Source organism: Barbus barbus (assembly GCF_936440315.1).
Source record: "Barbus barbus genome assembly, chromosome: 49".
Lineage (NCBI taxonomy): Eukaryota > Metazoa > Chordata > Actinopteri > Cypriniformes > Cyprinidae > Barbus > Barbus barbus.
Genome location: NC_136727.1, coordinates 902777 through 920060, shown reverse-complemented (window position 1 = coordinate 920060; position 17284 = coordinate 902777). Strand labels below are relative to the sequence as shown.

Genomic DNA, 17284 nt, shown 5'->3' with positions numbered 1-17284 from the left:
TGGGCGGAGTCAGGCTCAGACTCGGGCTGTGATTGGCTGAGAGTGATGAGTGGGCGGCGGGGGGGCGGGGTTGTGGTCCGCGAGCGGGCGCGGGGCGTGGATTCGTCGTGCTGGTTCGCACCCGGCGCATTGCGACGTTTGTTCGAGCTGCCGGCGCCGGTTCTGTCACGGCACCAGCTGAAGCGTCTGGAGGAGCATCGCTACAGCAGCTCGGGACGCTCGCTGCTCGAACCCGTCATGCAGCGCTACTGGGAGTGGCTGGTGCATAGGATGCCGCCCTGGATCGCGCCCAACCTCATCACCATCGTTGGTTTGGCGACGAACATCTTCACCACGCTGGTGCTGGTGTATTACTGCCCGACCGCCACTGAACAGGTACCGCACAATCGTACTGTCGTAAAAAAACGGTTAAATTCGTACAACAATCTTATGTATTCGCATGTGTTTAGGCTCCTCTCTGGGCATATCTCCTGTGCGCGGTGGGTCTGTTCGTCTATCAGTCGCTGGACGCCATCGACGGGAAACAGGCGCGACGCACTAACAGCAGTTCACCACTGGGGGAGCTGTTCGACCACGGCTGCGATTCGCTCTCCACAGGTGAGCATCACACACTGTTGCGCAGTATGTTTCAAGTGGTATTTTTTACATTGAGATGTTTTTGCGCATTTTTAAGTGTTGCCATTTTTTGCTTATACAAAATCTTATATTATTTTCATACCTTTTAAATATTGTGGTATATCAAAAATAATTATATAAATTTAATGTATATTATTTATAATGTCCAATAAACATATGAAATGCTACATATACATATAAAATATATATTTGCATTTAATATAATAGTCCAATAATAAATAGCATTTAGCAAAATTAAAATTTTATGCAAATTATGTACATTCATTTTAAATGTCTTTAATATTACATAATGTAAATTATAATGCATGTAAATAAATTATATATTTAATATTATTAAATATATTAGTGATGCATTATATAATATTATTGATACAATAAAAAGTATATAAATGTATAATTTATTATTTTTTTATTATTATTGTTTAATTGCATAAATTCTATATAATGTTTATTAATAATAATTACATATAAATTATAATACATATCCATAAATTCTCTATATATTTAATATTATGAAATAATGTGTTAATAAATCACAATGTAAATTTTCATGCATGCACTTAAAGTCTATATGTATGATATGTATAATATATAAATTATATATTAAACGTTTGTGTATAATTTATTAATCGTAAATAATAATGTATAAATTCTATAGAATGTACATAAATTATAATATAAAACAAATTAGGGTTAGATTAATATTATATTATTTAATTTATTGATTAATTAATAGTACATTACATAATGTAATTTATACATTCAAAAATTATATTTAAAAAGACTATATATAATTTATTGTTAATGTAACAATTCTACATAATGTACATAAATTATAATGTTTTATTTCCCTTTTATGTACTAATACTTACTAATGTAATTGTTATATTTTCATAATTATTTTAAATTAATACATTTAAAGATAAAATGTATAGTAATTTTCATTTAAATATGAATAATTGCATAATGTAAATTAGATACTGTATGTACATTTGTATTTATAATACATGAAATTGCATATAAATTATAATACATGTCCATACATGTAAATTATCATGTCATGCATGCACTTAGTCTATATGTATGATATGTATAATATATAAATTATATATTAAAAGATTGTGTGTAAATTATTAATAATGTATAAGTTCTATATAAATGTACATAAATTACAATATAAAATAAATTTGTATTTATAATACATTATACAAATAATGAAATCTTTTAAACTAATAAATGTATTGGTGATGATAATAATGCATATATCAGTAGTCTGGTATTGAAGCAGACTTATTTGTGATGCTCAGATCAGCGTAGTGAACAGCTGTGTGTGTGTGTGTGTGTGTGTGTGTGTGTGTGTGTGTGTGTGTCTGTGTGTGTGTGTGTGCGCGCTGCAGTGTTTGTGGTGTTGGGCACGAGTCTGGCGGTGCAGCTGGGCTCTCACCCCGACTGGATGTTCTTCTGCTGTTTCTCCGGCATGTTCATGTTTTACTGCGCTCACTGGCAGACCTACGTCTCCGGCACGCTGCGCTTCGGCATGTGAGTATCACACACTTCTACTCAATTGCATTCTTATCGTTTGCGATATACCAGGAAAAATTGTCCCCGTGATAAGAATTAGTCTTTATCTTAGTCTCTAGAGTTTATCGCTAAACGAGGGGCTTCTTCTACGATCTGGAGCTGGTTTGTTCAGGGCTGTACACAAAAAAAATCAGTCTATATGATGAATAAATGTAGTACAGTAGCACAGTGTATGTGTCTGTTTACAAACGTGTTGTCCAACAAATATATCATTTATTGACATGCTTTTCTTCATATTAACTTTTTTCTTCATAACCGTTGTGCATTTTATTCAGCAATAACTGGACACTTTGTCCATATTAGGGATTTCCTGGAGCGTCGTCAGTGCTATTACTTCTGCGATGCATGTGTTTTTCTGCGCTAGAGCGCCCTCCGGCTTCCAGTATGAGTTAAACAGTCCTTGCATCACGTGTGAACTCAGTAATGCTCACAACACCATATTATGGGTAAAAATAGGAAAGATAACACTTTTCTCTAAAGAAACAGGATTCCCTGAATTACCGTCATTTATATAGTTAGTGCAATACCAGAAAGTATGGTGATATATTTTTAAGCCCATCCCTACCCAGCGCAGATTTCGCAGCAGGTTCACGATAGACAGCGATGTTTGTGAATGCGAGCACACCTGTGTTTGAGCAGGTGTAATGTTCTGTCACTGTGCCTCGGGCAGATTTGACGACACAGAGCTGCAGATCTGTCTCGCGTTCTTGCAGACGTTCACGGCCACCGTCTGGCCGGCGGTTTGGAGCATAACAGTAAATCCAGTGCCGAACAGCCAATCAGACGGCTCTCTGCCTGCTAACGACAGCAATGCACCAATCAGCTGCCTGAAACACTAATTAACCTGATTGATTCCAATCGAGAATGAGACTGAGATCAGCTGTGTGTGTGTGTGTGTGTGTGTGTGTGTGAGTGTCTAATGCGAGTCTGTCTCTCCTCCGCTCTGATCAGTATTGATGTGACAGAAGTGCAGATCTTCATAATTCTGCTGTATCTGCTGGCTGCTGTGGGCGGATCGGCTTTCTGGCAGTCTCCGGTAATCCAGCCCTCTCTCACACATCTGTAATTATTATAACCGCTTCAGCCTCAAACAATCAGTGCTTCACTTCACTTCACCACATGCCTGTTATTAGCTGTTAACAAATATCACAATATTAACGGACTGATATCGGAATCGGCTGATAATCGGCCCGATATGAAAAATTATGCCGATATGTCTTGCCAATAGGAGGAATAGGTTAACTCACATGTGCTCAGGGTCTGCTAGTGATTAGAGCACGTCAGCAATGTTTTAATACCGTAGGGGGCGCTGTTGGCCGACTTCTAATAGAAAGAAAGCAAAATACACAAATAACATTTAGACTGTGTTTCTGATTAAATAAAGCTGTAACTGATGTCAAAAAATATAATGTAAATTATAACCTACATTACCATATAAGATTTAGAATATTTTTTAAAGAAATCTCTTCTGCTCACCAAGCCTACATTTATTTTATCCAAAATACAGCAAAAGCAGTAATATTGTGGAATATTTGTACTATTTAAAATAACCTCTTTCTAGTTGACTATATTTTAAAATGTAATTTATTCCTGTGATCAAAGCTGAATTTTCTAAATTATATATATATATGTGTGTGTGTGTGTATACATTATTATTATAGTATAATATATTAATAATACATAATGTAAATGATACATTAATTTTTTTTTAAATATTTAAAATATTGTTAAAATGTGTGAAAAATATAAAAATTTAAAAAATGTATTATATCAATGGTAATAGTCATAAAAATGTATAATATTACATATGTATGTGTTTGAATGAAACTGTTTCTCACTCTCTCACGTTCGACAGATTCCCGTAATAAACATCCAAGTGAAAATAATTCCAGCACTTTGCACATTTATTGCGGTGGTTTTTTCGTGTACCAGTTACTTCAGAGTCATATTTACAGGCGGCGTGGGCAAAAACGGATCCACTATAGCGGTACGTACGCCACTTCCAGTATATAATAGACATACGTTATTATATTGTCTCTCAACGATATACACCTGTGTGTGTTTCAGGGTACGAGTGTGTTATCGCCTGTGCTGCACATCGGCTCTGTTATCGTCCTCGCTATGATGATTTATAAGAAATCAGCCGTCCAGCTGTTCCAGAAACACCCCTGTCTGTATATTCTGGCCTTCGGCTTCGTTTCGGCCAAAATCACCAATAAACTAGTGGTGAGTAAAGACGCTAGCCGACACGGCCTTCGTTTCTGATGCGTATCTGAGCCGTTGTTTGTCTCGTCAGGTGGCTCACATGACGAAGAGCGAGATGCATCTTCACGACGCAGCGTTTCTGGGTCCCGGCCTGCTGTTTCTCGATCAGTATTTCAACAGCTTCATCGACGAGTATCTGGTGTTATGGATTTCTCTGGTGAGATCACGTCACCTCAGATTCACGCTAAAGTCACATATTACAGCTCATAACTGTGCTGTTTGTTTTGACCAGAAAAACAACGTTGATTCTGTCGTTTTCCGTTTGTTTTGACCAGATTCCGTGTTTGTCGTTTGTTTTTCCCGTTTGCCGTTTGTTTTGACCAGATTCTGTCGTTTGTATTTTTGTTTGCTGTTTGTTTTTTCGTTTGCCGTTTGTTTTTTGCGTTTGCCGTTTGTTTTGACCAGATTCTGTCGTTTGTATTTTTGTTTGCTGTTTGTTTTTTCGTTTGCCGTTTGTTTTTTGCGTTTGCCGTTTGTTTTGACCAGATTCTGTCGTTTGTATTTTTGTTTGCTGTTTGTTTTTTCGTTTGCCGTTTGTTTTGACCAGATTCTGTCGTTTGTTTTGACCAGATTCTGTCGTTTGTATTTTTGTTTGCTGTTTGTTTTTTCGTTTGCCGTTTGTTTTTTGCGTTTGCCGTTTGTTTTGACCAGATTCTGTCGTTTGTATTTTTGTTTGCTGTTTGTTTTTTCGTTTGCCGTTTGTTTTTTGCGTTTGCCGTTTGTTTTGACCAGATTCTGTCGTTTGTATTTTTGTTTGCCATTTGTTTTTTCGTTTTCCGTTTGTTTTGACCAGATTCTGTCGTTTGTATTTTTGTTTGCCGTTTGTTTTTTCGTTTGCCGTTTGTTTTGACCAGATTCTGTCGTTTGTATTTTTGTTTGCTGTTTGTTTTTTTGTTTGCCGTTTGTTTTGACCAGATTCTGTCGTTTGTATTTTTGTTTGCCGTTTGTTTTTTCGTTTGCCGTTTGTTTTGACCAGATTCTGTTGTTTGTATTTTTGTTTGCTGTTTTTTTCGTTTGCCGTTTTTTCGTTTGCCGTTTGTTTTGACCAGATTCTGTCATTTGTTTTTTCGTTTGCCGTTTGTTTTTTCGTTTGCCGTTTGTTTTGACCAGATTCTGTCGTTTGTATGTTTGTTTGCTGTTTGTTTTTTTTTTTGCCGTTTGTTTTGACCAGATTCTGTCGTTTGTATTTTTGTTTGCCGTTTGTTTTTTCGTTTGCCGTTTGTTTTGACCAGATTCTGTTGTTTGTATTTTTGTTTGCTGTTTTTTTCGTTTGCCGTTTGTTTTTTCGTTTGCCGTTTGTTTTGACCAGATTCTGTCATTTGTTTTTTCGTTTGCCGTTTGTTTTTTGCGTTTGCCGTTTGTTTTGACCAGATTCTGTCATTTGTTTTTTCGTTTGCCGTTTGTTTTTTCGTTTGCCGTTTGTTTTGACCAGATTCTGTCATTTTTGACCAGATTCTGTTGTTTGTTTTTTCATTTGCCATTTGTTTCGACCAGATTCTATCGTTTGCCATTTGTTTTGTTGTTTGCTGTTTGTTGTGACCAGATTCTGTTTGTTTTGACCAGATTCTGTTTGTTTTGACCAGATTCTGTCTCTGTTCGATTTGGTGCGCTACTGCGTGAGCGTCTGCAAAGAGATCGCATCTCACCTGCACATCTGCGTCTTCAAGATGAAGCCACAGAGCACAGCGGCGGCCGTCGAGTGACCACTGACAAACGGTTTCATCTTCCTGCACTTTCAGCCTCATACTAAACCAGAGCCAATGCATCCTGATTTACACCATTCTGCGCTTAGACTGAAGGAAGAATTAATGAAGAAATGAAAATGTGCTCAAATGTTTTATCAGATTTGGAGAAAGGTAGTGCAGTGAATGGGTGTCCAAACACCTGATAAAAGCATCACAGAAATCCACAAGTAATCCATGCAATCTTGTAATCCAATAAATACTCCCGATTAATCTTGAGAAGACAAAAGCTGCGCGTTTGTTAGAAATAAATCCATCATTAAGGTGTTTGTAACTAAAATACGAGTCCAAAATCCATAATAACACTATAAAAAGTCTGAATCAGGAGAGAAATCTGCACAGATCTTTCTTTTGTCTTCTCCAGATGTTAACTGATGGACTGGAGTGGTGTGGATTATTGTGATGTGTTTATCAGCTGTTTGGACTCTCATTCTGGCGGCACCCATTCACTTCCACATTTCTACAAACCTGATGAAGAAACACTCATTTTTGGTTGAACTGTTTCTTTAACGCAGTTTCTTCTCCATCGAATGAATAAATGAACAAACTAACGAATGAACTAACGAGTGAGCGAACATCCGAAAGGTCACTTTAAGTCATTATTTTAATGAGATTGGAAATTCACTCTGAATTACCCATGATGCAGTGGGGTCTGTATTATAGTTTTAACGACTCGTTCTCACGTGTTACTAATTGGATTAAAGGAGTGAAGTCAGATCAATGATGATTTTGTGGCTGCTAATAATGATTTCCTATTACTTGTTTACGTGCATCTGTATTTTGAAGGAAATAATCAGGCGCTCATCACTCCGTTTCATTGTCAGCTGGTTTAAGGTTTCTCTGAAGTATGTTTTGTTTGGTTTTAGATGGAAAGCACTTCATTTATTGGTTCGTTCCTGAATGAAATCACAGTCTTTAGCTGGTTTGTGTTGAGTTTTCATTCGTTTAGATTGTCGTGTCTCACGCTGTGCCTGCTGGGTCAATCTCACAATGTCATGTTTCGCACTAAAATTAAAAGAAAAGCATAAGGAAATATATTTAGAAGGACAATAAAATCTATTTTTAAGCACATTATTTTAACGACAATTTAAATACAATAATATAGTAGTATTACAATCAGTATAAATAGAATTTAATACAAAAAAACTGCCGTTTTGTGATTAAAATTTAACAATTTAAATAATATTTGCAATTTTTTTGTGATTTAAGAATTCGTTGTAGAAATAATAGTAGTCCTAAAATGCACTTCTAAATATAATTTCTTATTTATTTTGATTTAGGGCTGAAATATGACACATTTGTTGAGATTCACCCTGCTTTACTTTGCTTCATTATGTCTGAAATCTCCAGACGTTAAAATCCAAAATGCCAAGAATCGGTTTCAGAAAGTTCGAAGACATTATAACGTACTTAAAGGTGTCGTCTTTGTCTTTCCTGTGGCATCGCCAACTTCCTGAATAATTTGCTTGTGTTTGCACCAGATTTTGAGCTTTTAAGTTGAATTTTCCTCTAAAGTTCGTTACTGATGACGTTTATTCTCAAAGTATCTCTAGTGAATCGATCTGTTAATCAGTGTTGATTTTTAATTTAAGTATTTCACACACATGAACAGTTGCCTTAAATATAAAGTTTTGAAATTTGCATGCCGTTTTGCTTATTTTCCCGAATTCTTTATTTCATATATTATATAAATAAATAGCTGTAATAAATGGTAGTTTGTAGAAACAGCTCAATGCTGCCACCCAGAAAAAGAAGTTTGTGCAATTGATGTTATTAATGCTCTTTTATTGGCAGATTAAACTTCAGCGAGGATGGTTGATTTCTGTTTTACCGCTTCATCGTCTGCGGTTCTTCCATATCTTTATCACATCCAGTATGAGAGATATATTCTTCATCTTTTGCAGTATGAACGTTTGTCTGTTCACACTTAATCATAAGCTTTGATTTGTTTCGTTAGACGTCGCTTATTGCCAAATCCTTTCTAGGAGTTTTTCCACTTTAACGAGAGACAGCTGATTTAAGTGCTCATTAAATCATAACAAACTGTTGGTTTGATTGTAACATTGCTCTGATTTTTGAATAAAAGCACCTGTAAAATAAAGATTGCTATATTTATGATAACTGGTGTTTTTTGTTGTTTGTTTGTTTTGTACTTCAGCAAAAATTAACTTACCCAAAGCTTATTGAACATGTAAATATATTGTACAAATAGGCTACAAAAATACAGCTGAATGTAATAGGATCATTACAATATATATGAATATTGTATATTTTACCCTCTTTGACTGATGTTTGCTGTTTTTACATTGACTATCACTCTTTATAGTCTAATACAATCAGATACAACAATAATTTCTCAAATATGTATTACAATAGTGATAAAATGAACATTTACTTCAATGTATGAAAGTACTGTATATCAACTTTAAATAAATATTTAGAGCCAGGTTTTTGTTTATGTACATTAAGTTATATTTCCCCATATTCTCTTTTAAATAGACAATAAACAATAAAATAAAATTAAAACAAAGATTGCATGAACATTTAAATAAATCTAAATATGTGCGTTGAAGGGGAGTTTTCCCGCGCTGGCGTCCCGCCGAGCAACTCCACATCCGGGCTTTTCCCGCGGGTCTCGTGAGTTTAGTCGGAAATGAGCGGCAAGACACGGAAGATAAACGGCACTAAAATAAACTAAATCTGAGCATTAAACGAATAAAAGCATAAACAAACATTACAGAATGAAAGAGTCATCCTGTGGAGATTTAAAATGCCTGTTTAGACTGAGGGACGATCGTCTGTTTGATTGACAGGTAACTTTCCTCTTGATATGATCTTAATATTATTTTTAAATCTTTATCATTACATACAGATCTGACAGAAGCAATAATACAACATAACTCGCGCTTTAAAATAATCATCTGTTTGGAATAGAAAGTGAAACTAAAGAAATCTGTGTTGCTTCATTAGATTGAATTTCACTTTTATTGTTTATTCTTAAAATCTCTCAAAATACTTGAACAATTTATAAAATATCCTTACAATGCAAATACCATGGTACTGACTGATTACCATCCCTTACGATAATTAACCCTGGTTTTACTGTAGTAAAAGTGTAGTAACCATGGTATTTGGCGTATTTATCACCATTTGTATAATAAATATCATGATTAAACTATGGTTAGTGTAGCAAAATATGGTTAATTTGTAGTAAAACCATGGTTAACTTTCGTATTTCGATATGCAAGCTATCAAAAATATAGTATAATATAATTTTTTTTTTAATATAAAGTATTTTATCGGTTATTCAAACGTTAAAGGAACATTGTATTTAATAATTTTCAAACATTATGGGAACGTTTCTTCTGAATGTTCTGAAACAAGTATATTAATATTTAAAAAGTGATCTAAAATTTCAGGAAAGTAACGTATGAAAAAAACAAAAATAATGTTTTGAGAACATTTTTAAACAGGAGCCAGTTGCATAAACTGTTTAGTCTTAAAAAGTTAGTCATCTATTGTTTTTTCCAAGACTGGTCATAACTTTTTAATTCAGTTATGAAAAAGTAGATTGGTTTTATTTGTATTGCAAAACACAGACTGATTTCCCCTTTTTTTGCAAACTAGCTCTTAAGACACAGTCTTAACTAAAGTTTACGCAACTGTTCCATAAACCAGGTTTATTTCAGTTAGTCTGACTTATTAACAGTTGATTTGGTTCTAAACAAGTCAGACTAACTGAAATAAGCCTGGCTTATTTGTTAAACTTGTTTTATGGAACAGGCCCCAGATAATGTTACTAGAAGAATGTGTTCATAGCATTGAAAGTGTTCTCTATTAGCTGGGTTCATATCAAGCTAAAACCCTGACTCTTTTCCTCTAGTTTCAGTGTTTGAATAGTTTTAGTAACACTTTGTGAAGGAGACGCTCTCACAGCAGAAGTGAAAAGCAGAACTCACCCATGATGCTCTGCTGCGGAGAGAAGAGGAAGCGCAGCTGACTGATCATATTTGGCGTGTTTTAGGCGTCATGTGGTGGTTTCAGGAGGGTTTGTGCGTCTTACCCGTGGCGCTGGTCATCTGGACCGCTGCCACCTTCATCTTCGCTTATATCACGGCCGTCATCCTGAGACACGTGGACCCGCTGTTGCCCTACATCAGGTGAGCACAGACCAGTGTCATCACGTGACGGCGTGACCTCTGACCTCTGAATGACCTTTGTTTTGTACTTACAGTGACACGGGGACGGTCGCGCCGGAGAGATGCGTGTTTGGACTCATGCTCAATGTGTCTGCGTTTTTAGGTACTGGATGACCTCTGACCCTAATTATGACCCCTAACACTACACTGACACAAAAATATGATTATGAAAGTAATACATCTAGCTATACAGTCAAAGCTAAATTTATTCAGACATTTTTCACATTATCACAGTTTTATTCGCTGTAGTTTAGAAAATACGACCAGAACAAACTGATCTTGATAATATCAGATAACGTTAATAGAAAGGTATGTATTTGGTTGAATAGCTGTCAGATGTTAAATTTAAGAACACAATTAGATTAAACTAATTTAGCTCAACCAATCACCAAGCAATGCTTCATTTAGTTCAGTCTGTGGTGGAAAAAGCTCACATTAGCAATTAAAGAAAAACACTTCAGCAAAACATGATCAGCTCAAAGTGTCTGAATAATTTCCCAATTTAACTGGAAGCATTTTTGGGTATAATATATGTCACGGTTTGCTTTAATTTGCTATCCTCACTTACATAAATGAACTGTGGCGTCCTGCACCCACTGGTAAAAAAAAAATCAAAAATGATATCTGGTGTCTGAATAATGTTTGGTTTGTCTGTATGCTAATGCTAACATGCGAAGAGTACGGGAAGGGGGTGTGTTGCATCAAGACACAGTTATGATGTGGTAGGGTGTGACCTTTAACCCTGTTTCAGTGATGTAATGTTGCGTGTCTCCTGCAGGTGTCGCTACTATGTACGTGCGCTATAAGCAGCTTCAAGCCCTCGTGGGCGTGAACGACACTCGTCTGAACCGCCTCAATCAGATTGGGTTCGTTCTGGGCTGCGGGAGCTCGCTCGGCATGTGCGTCGTCGCAAACTTCCAGGTACGTACACTGCCACGTTTTTGAGCGTAAAAACCTGTTCACACTGAAACGTAAGTTCGGAATGAAAATTAGGTCTGAATTTTGCATTCAATTTGTCGATTTGCAATTCTGTCGCATTGATGCATGCAAATGTTTGTGTTTTGTTCGAAACGGACGCATTAACAGATGTTAATTCAAATACAAATGGGTTTTTTTGTACCGAATTCTTGCAACAAATGTTCGCCTGTTAAATGTTCAGCATGAAAATTTGCTCCGATTTTAACATTATGTTTGGGTAAAAGAACTGCACAAACATTTACATGTTTTCAAATAGCTGTTCAGATTTTTTATTTGCCATGTTCTTTATCAAACTACACCAAATAAAAGAGCACATGACCAAAAAAGTGCAAATTTAATTGGTCAGCTCGTTTTCTTTGCAGCATGATAAAAAAAAGAGAGATTAAAAATATCTGTTGCATTGTTTCAGCATGGGAATGTTTGCATTGGTCTGAACATACTGTACACAGCAGCTGTTCATTCAAATTAAAATGATTATTGCAATTAAGAGTCAAACATGTTTGCATGTAATTTGTGCAGAAAGATGATGTGGTATTATTTTTGCATGAGATTTGTCTGTTCGGAGCAATGCGCAAAAAATGTTGCACTGACAGCATACAAATGTTTAGCACTGAATTTTCACACAAAGATTTGCATGACTTCTGTCTGATTTTTGCATTTAACTTGGACCAATGTAAAAAAACAAAAAATTGCATCTTCACATAAAGATTTGGTCCAATTTTCTCATTCAATTTGTCTGTTCAGACCGATGCACAAACAAAATTGTTGGCATGTGAATGTTTATTTTTTGCACTGGATTTGCACAAAAAGTCAGTCTGATTTTTGCATTTGACCAATGTACAAAAAAGTTGCATTGTCGGCATGTGAATATATGTGTCATATATGTGTCGGTCTAAACAGACTGATTTACAGCCATTCATTTCAATTAAAATGTTTATTGCACCAAATCTTCGCTCTGAACATTAAGTGTGTGCCGTTTCTTTCCCAGAAAACCACTCTGTTCGCGATGCATTTGGTGGGTGCCATCCTGACGTTCGGCGTGGGCGCTCTGTACATCCTGGTCCAGACGCTGCTGTCGCACCTCATGCAGCCGCACATCCACAGCAAAACCATGTTCTGGACACGGCTGAGTGTCTGCATCTGGACCTTCGCCAGCATCATCTCCAGTATTCTTTAAAGGGATAGTTCACCCAAAAACTCTGTCATTAATTACTCTTCCTCATGTCATTCCAAACCCGTGAGACCTTCGTTCATCTTCAGAACACAAATTAAGATATTTCTGATGAAATCCGAGAGCTCTCTGACCCCCATAGACAGCAAGGATATTACCACGATCAACGTCCAGAAGCGTTGCAAGGACTTCGTTAAAATAGTCCATGTGACATCAGGAGTTCAACCATCATTTTACGAAGCTACGTAAATACTTTTTGTGCGCAAAGAAAACAATAATAACTAGTGCTTTCAAACGATTAATCGCATCCAAAATAAAAGTTTTTGTATACATAATATACATGTGTGTGAGCACTGTGTATATTTATTATGTATATATATATATATATATATATATATATATATATATATATATATATATATATATATATATATAAATATAAAAATACACACACACATGTATATATATATATTTTTTATTAATTTGTATATTAAATATATTTATATATAATAAAAATTATATAAATATAAACATGTAATTATTTTCAAAATATATACTGCATGTGAGTAGAGTTGAAGTCAAAAGTTTACATCCCCCTTTCAGAATCTGCAAAATGTTAATTATTTTACCAAAATAAAAGGGATTGTACAAAATGCCAGTTATAGTTTATTTAGTGCTGACCTGAATAAGATATTTCACATGAAAGATGTTTACATATAGTCCACAAGAGAAAATAGTTGAATTTATAAAAATGACCTCGTTCAAAAGTTTACACCCCCTTGATTCTTAACTCTTTCCCCCGCCAGTGTTTAAAAAAAAAAGTAGCCAGCCACCACCAGCATTTTTGATGATTTTCACCTAAATTTGACGGCCCTCAGAATATTTTCTGCTATGAATATATGAACATATTATATATCAAAATAAAGAACCAATCCTCTGCTTTTCGAATTTGAAGATCAAGGTAAATTTAACTTAATTTGTCTTCTGGGAAACATGTAAGGATCTTCTGTAGCCTCTGAAGGGCAGAACTAAATGAAAAAATATGATATTTAGGCAAAACAAGAAAAATGTACTCATCTTCATTCTATTCTAAAGTTTTCACGCCCCGGCTCTTAATGCATGGTTTTTCCTTCTGGAGCATCAGTGAGTGTTTGAATCTTCTGTAATAGTTGCATATGTGATTACTCATTTGACAGCACTAGTAATAATAATTTATTCAGCAATTCTTCTCCCCGAGTTACAGTCTTCCACCATTTTGGAGAGTATCCCTGAACGTATCAGCGTTGTTTACATTCAGTAGAAAGTGTACGCATGCTGAACGCTGATTACGTTCTGGGATACTCTCCAAAATGGTGGAAGACTGTAACTCGGGGAGAAGAATTGCTGAATAAATTATATGTTATTATTGATTTCTTTGCGCACAAATGTATTCTCATAGCTTCATAAAATTATGGTTGAACTCCTGATGTCACATGGATTATTTTAACGATGTCCTTGCTGTGTTTCTGTACCTTGATCGTGGTAATATCCTTGCTGTCTATGGGAGGGTCAGAGAGCTCTCAGATTTCATCAAATATATCTTAATTTGTGTTCTGAAGATGAACGAAGGTCTTACATGTTTGGGTGAACTAAGTGTTTAAACAGGCTTTAGCGTTGAGCGTTGTTTAGCGCTGTGGTTGTTCCTTGATTCGCTCAGTGTTCGTGTCGTCGGTCATCATGTACAGCACTCTGTCAGGAACCGAGGTCAACCAGAAGCTGCACTGGACGCCTGGAGAACCGGTGAGTGCGGTGTTTCACTGCAAGGATTGTGTGTTGAGCGAGTCTCTGATTGTGCTGTTTGTTCTTCAGGGTTTCACGCCACACATCATCAGCACCATCTCTGAATGGTCTCTCGCGCTGTCCTTCATCAGCTTCTTCTTCACCTACATACGAGACTTCAAGGTAAAGCGTATAAACCTGCCGAGCGTGTCTCCAGAGCTGGGTAGATTACTTCTTACTGATTCCATGATAAAAATTGTAGTTAGTAACGTAATCCATTACATTATACAGTTTAGGTAATATAATCAGACTACTCTTGGATTACTTTTGACCTGTCTCGTTTAACACATTGATTTAAATAGGATAATCTTGTACCATAGAAGAGAAAAAAATATATATTCCATTTGTTGTTATTAAACATTGCAGTGCATTAAACATTACATTACGACAAGGTTTGTGAAGGAACTGCAGGTTTGTGAGTTTAATGAAAAGCTAATAAATCATACAAATGTGAAATTAAAATTGTAAAATCAATCATGTCATGTGACCACAACCAACATCAGAGAACATATAACATCTAAATATGATACTTAATAGTTAAAATATTTATTTTTAAATCTCAGGAGTACTTCAAGTAAATATATTCGGTGAAAGAAGATTTTTTTTGTGAATTTGTGCATTTTAATGTGTCTGAAAGACAAAAGCCTTCAAAAGACATATAAATACATGGTTAACCTACAGAGTGATAATTCAAATCAAAATTAATGTGCTCATAATGATGCAATATTGAAACACTTCTTAAACCTGAAATGATTTTTGTAAATCCAGTGTTTAAATACTGTGTAGCACCTGACTAATGACTGATCTCTGTGTGAATCGCCACAAAACTGAGACCTTCTGAGTGTTTATAAGTGGTAGACTATTTTAGAAAGGAGCATTTAAAAGATGACAAAAAGGAATTAGGCACAATCTATAAATTATGAATGATTCATTGCATTTGAGTGAATAATATGTAATTAAATAATCTAATCTAAATTAGGAGTATTTTAACTCTTTCCCCGCCCCGGGTTTCCGTGTTTTCACTGTTATACGCTAGGGGGCGCTATTACACATCTCCTGAATGAGTCTAGAAACACACAACATGCTGAGATGGAGGTGCTCCACACATGTAAATAATAACAGTTTGTGCGGAGCAGCGCTTATATACTGTGAACGGAGCCGCTGTGAGATAAATGCACGTAACCTACACGCACGTAAACAATTAAAGCACATATAGTAAACCTGCATCGCATACATTTCATTAATTGATTCACAGCGTTTGTGAATTCACAACAGCATTATGCTTTAATATATCATGCAGCCTTGGAAAACGGTCTAATAATGTGTTTCATGGATTCTCGTCTGTGAAGTGCACCACTTGCGGTATTTAGCAGATTACTCGACGCAGGCAAAAAAAAATCAAGGATTTTTTCAAATCGAATGCTCGAATAGAATCGAGAAATCTTTGCAGCCCTAGAACAGATGCACGACATTCAAATGAACTGTGCTTTCAAATTATATTTTAATATTTAAGCTAATATCTACATTTAGGCTATTTAACTCTTTCCCTGCCAAACACAGAATTTTCCATGTTTCCGTGTTTCCACTGTTATACGCTATTATGCATCTCCTGAATGAGTCTAGAATCACTCGATCAAAAACACAGACCAGGAAGATGCAGAAACCAGCGATCTCATATGTGAGCATATGCATATGAAAAATAATGCAATCATCAACACTAACCGCATATAAATGAAAGCTGTCTAATGTTTCAGAGTGAGATGTGGATCCAGAAAGTGTTAAAGGCCTGTGAAGCTTTGAGAGACTGATGGAAGACATCTACTGCATCATGCTTTGATAATATTACTGAATATGATCCAGATGTAGTATTGGATAAAAAGGCGATTTTCTCAGCTTTTGCTGAAAAAGTTGCTTTTTTATGAAACCTACCTACATTCAGGTGTTGATAAAAAAACAAACAAAAAACAATGCTTGAAGCTAGAATAAAAAAAACAGATTTTTTTGTTTGAATGTAGAGGGTCTGATTTTTTGATGTATTGCATGTTCAGATATTCATACAACAAAATATTCTGGGGGCCATCATGAAATTTTAATGAAAATCAGCAAAAACGCTGTCGGGGAAAGAGTTAAAATGTAATTTAATCTAATTACAAGTACTTAATTTATTGTAAATCTGATTGTGTAATACCTGGATTGTGTCAGTTACCCAGCTCTGCGTGTCTCTCACACTCGTGTGTGTTTCTGTCTGCAGAAGATCAACCTGCGAGCGGAAGCGGAGCTCCAGAGCGAACACCTGTATGATTCGCACCACTCCCGTCCCTCGGTGACGTCTCCGCTGCTCGCCGGCAGCATCTGACGAGGAGAAGACGCTCCAGACGAGGCATAGAGACTGTGAAGAAACACTCCACTGACCGCCTAGAGCGCTGGAAACTTCATACTAACATTAGTACAACATTCACACAACCCTCTGATACGATGCTCTAACTATTGCGTTTGCTTCAGTGATTTTAATCTAATACAGCAGGGGCCTGTTTCATAAAACACGTTTAGCAAATAAGCCTGGTTTATTTCAGTTAGTTTGACTTATTAACAGTTGATCTGGTTCTAAACAAGTCAGACTAACTGAAATAAATAGTGCTGTCAAATGATTAATCGCATCCAAAATAAAAGTTTTTGTTTATATTATATATGCATGTGTACTGTGTATATTTATGTATATATAAACACACATATTTTGAAAATATTTACGTTTATACATTCATATATATAAATACTTTTAATATATAAATATTTTTTTTAAACCTATACATGCATGTGTTTGTATTTATATATACAAATTGAATAAATACTTTTATTTTGGATGCGATTAATCGTTTGACAGCACTAGAAATAAG

General features: G+C 35.7%; 2 protein-coding genes across 4 annotated transcripts in view; both read left to right on the top strand.

Annotated features, from left to right (window-relative positions):
• Positions 1-8669, top strand: part of LOC306867500 (choline/ethanolaminephosphotransferase 1-like) — a 9551-nt gene extending 882 nt beyond the window's left edge. Inside the window, exons 3-10 of one of the 2 annotated variants that reach the window (XM_079413174.1) lie at positions 1-375; positions 450-597; positions 2034-2175; positions 3169-3253; positions 4073-4204; positions 4285-4443; positions 4514-4639; positions 6066-8669. The exon at positions 1-375 is cut by the window's left edge and continues 38 nt beyond it. In XM_079413174.1, the coding sequence (XP_079269300.1) occupies positions 46-375; positions 450-597; positions 2034-2175; positions 3169-3253; positions 4073-4204; positions 4285-4443; positions 4514-4639; positions 6066-6185 (1242 nt within the window). In that variant the 5' untranslated portion in view covers positions 1-45 and the 3' untranslated portion in view covers positions 6186-8669. The remainder of the gene's footprint in view (positions 376-449; positions 598-2033; positions 2176-3168; positions 3254-4072; positions 4205-4284; positions 4444-4513; positions 4640-6065) is intronic. The other variant, XM_079413175.1, reaches the window with a different exon arrangement.
• Positions 8670-8852: 183 nt separating this feature from the next.
• Positions 8853-16916, top strand: LOC306867652 (DNA damage-regulated autophagy modulator protein 2-like). 2 transcript variants are annotated; one of them, XM_079413446.1, is made up of 8 exons: positions 8853-9037; positions 10108-10384; positions 10459-10526; positions 11202-11344; positions 12390-12567; positions 14269-14351; positions 14421-14513; positions 16642-16916. In XM_079413446.1, exons 2-8 carry the CDS (start codon positions 10254-10256, stop codon positions 16744-16746), a joined length of 801 nt encoding a protein of 266 aa, XP_079269572.1. In that variant the 5' UTR covers positions 8853-9037; positions 10108-10253; the 3' UTR covers positions 16747-16916. The 2 variants fall into 2 exon arrangements, with proteins under 2 accessions (XP_079269572.1, XP_079269573.1); XM_079413447.1 differs by having other exon boundaries at positions 8918-9037; positions 10249-10384; positions 16642-16877.
• Positions 16917-17284: the final 368 nt, after the last annotated feature.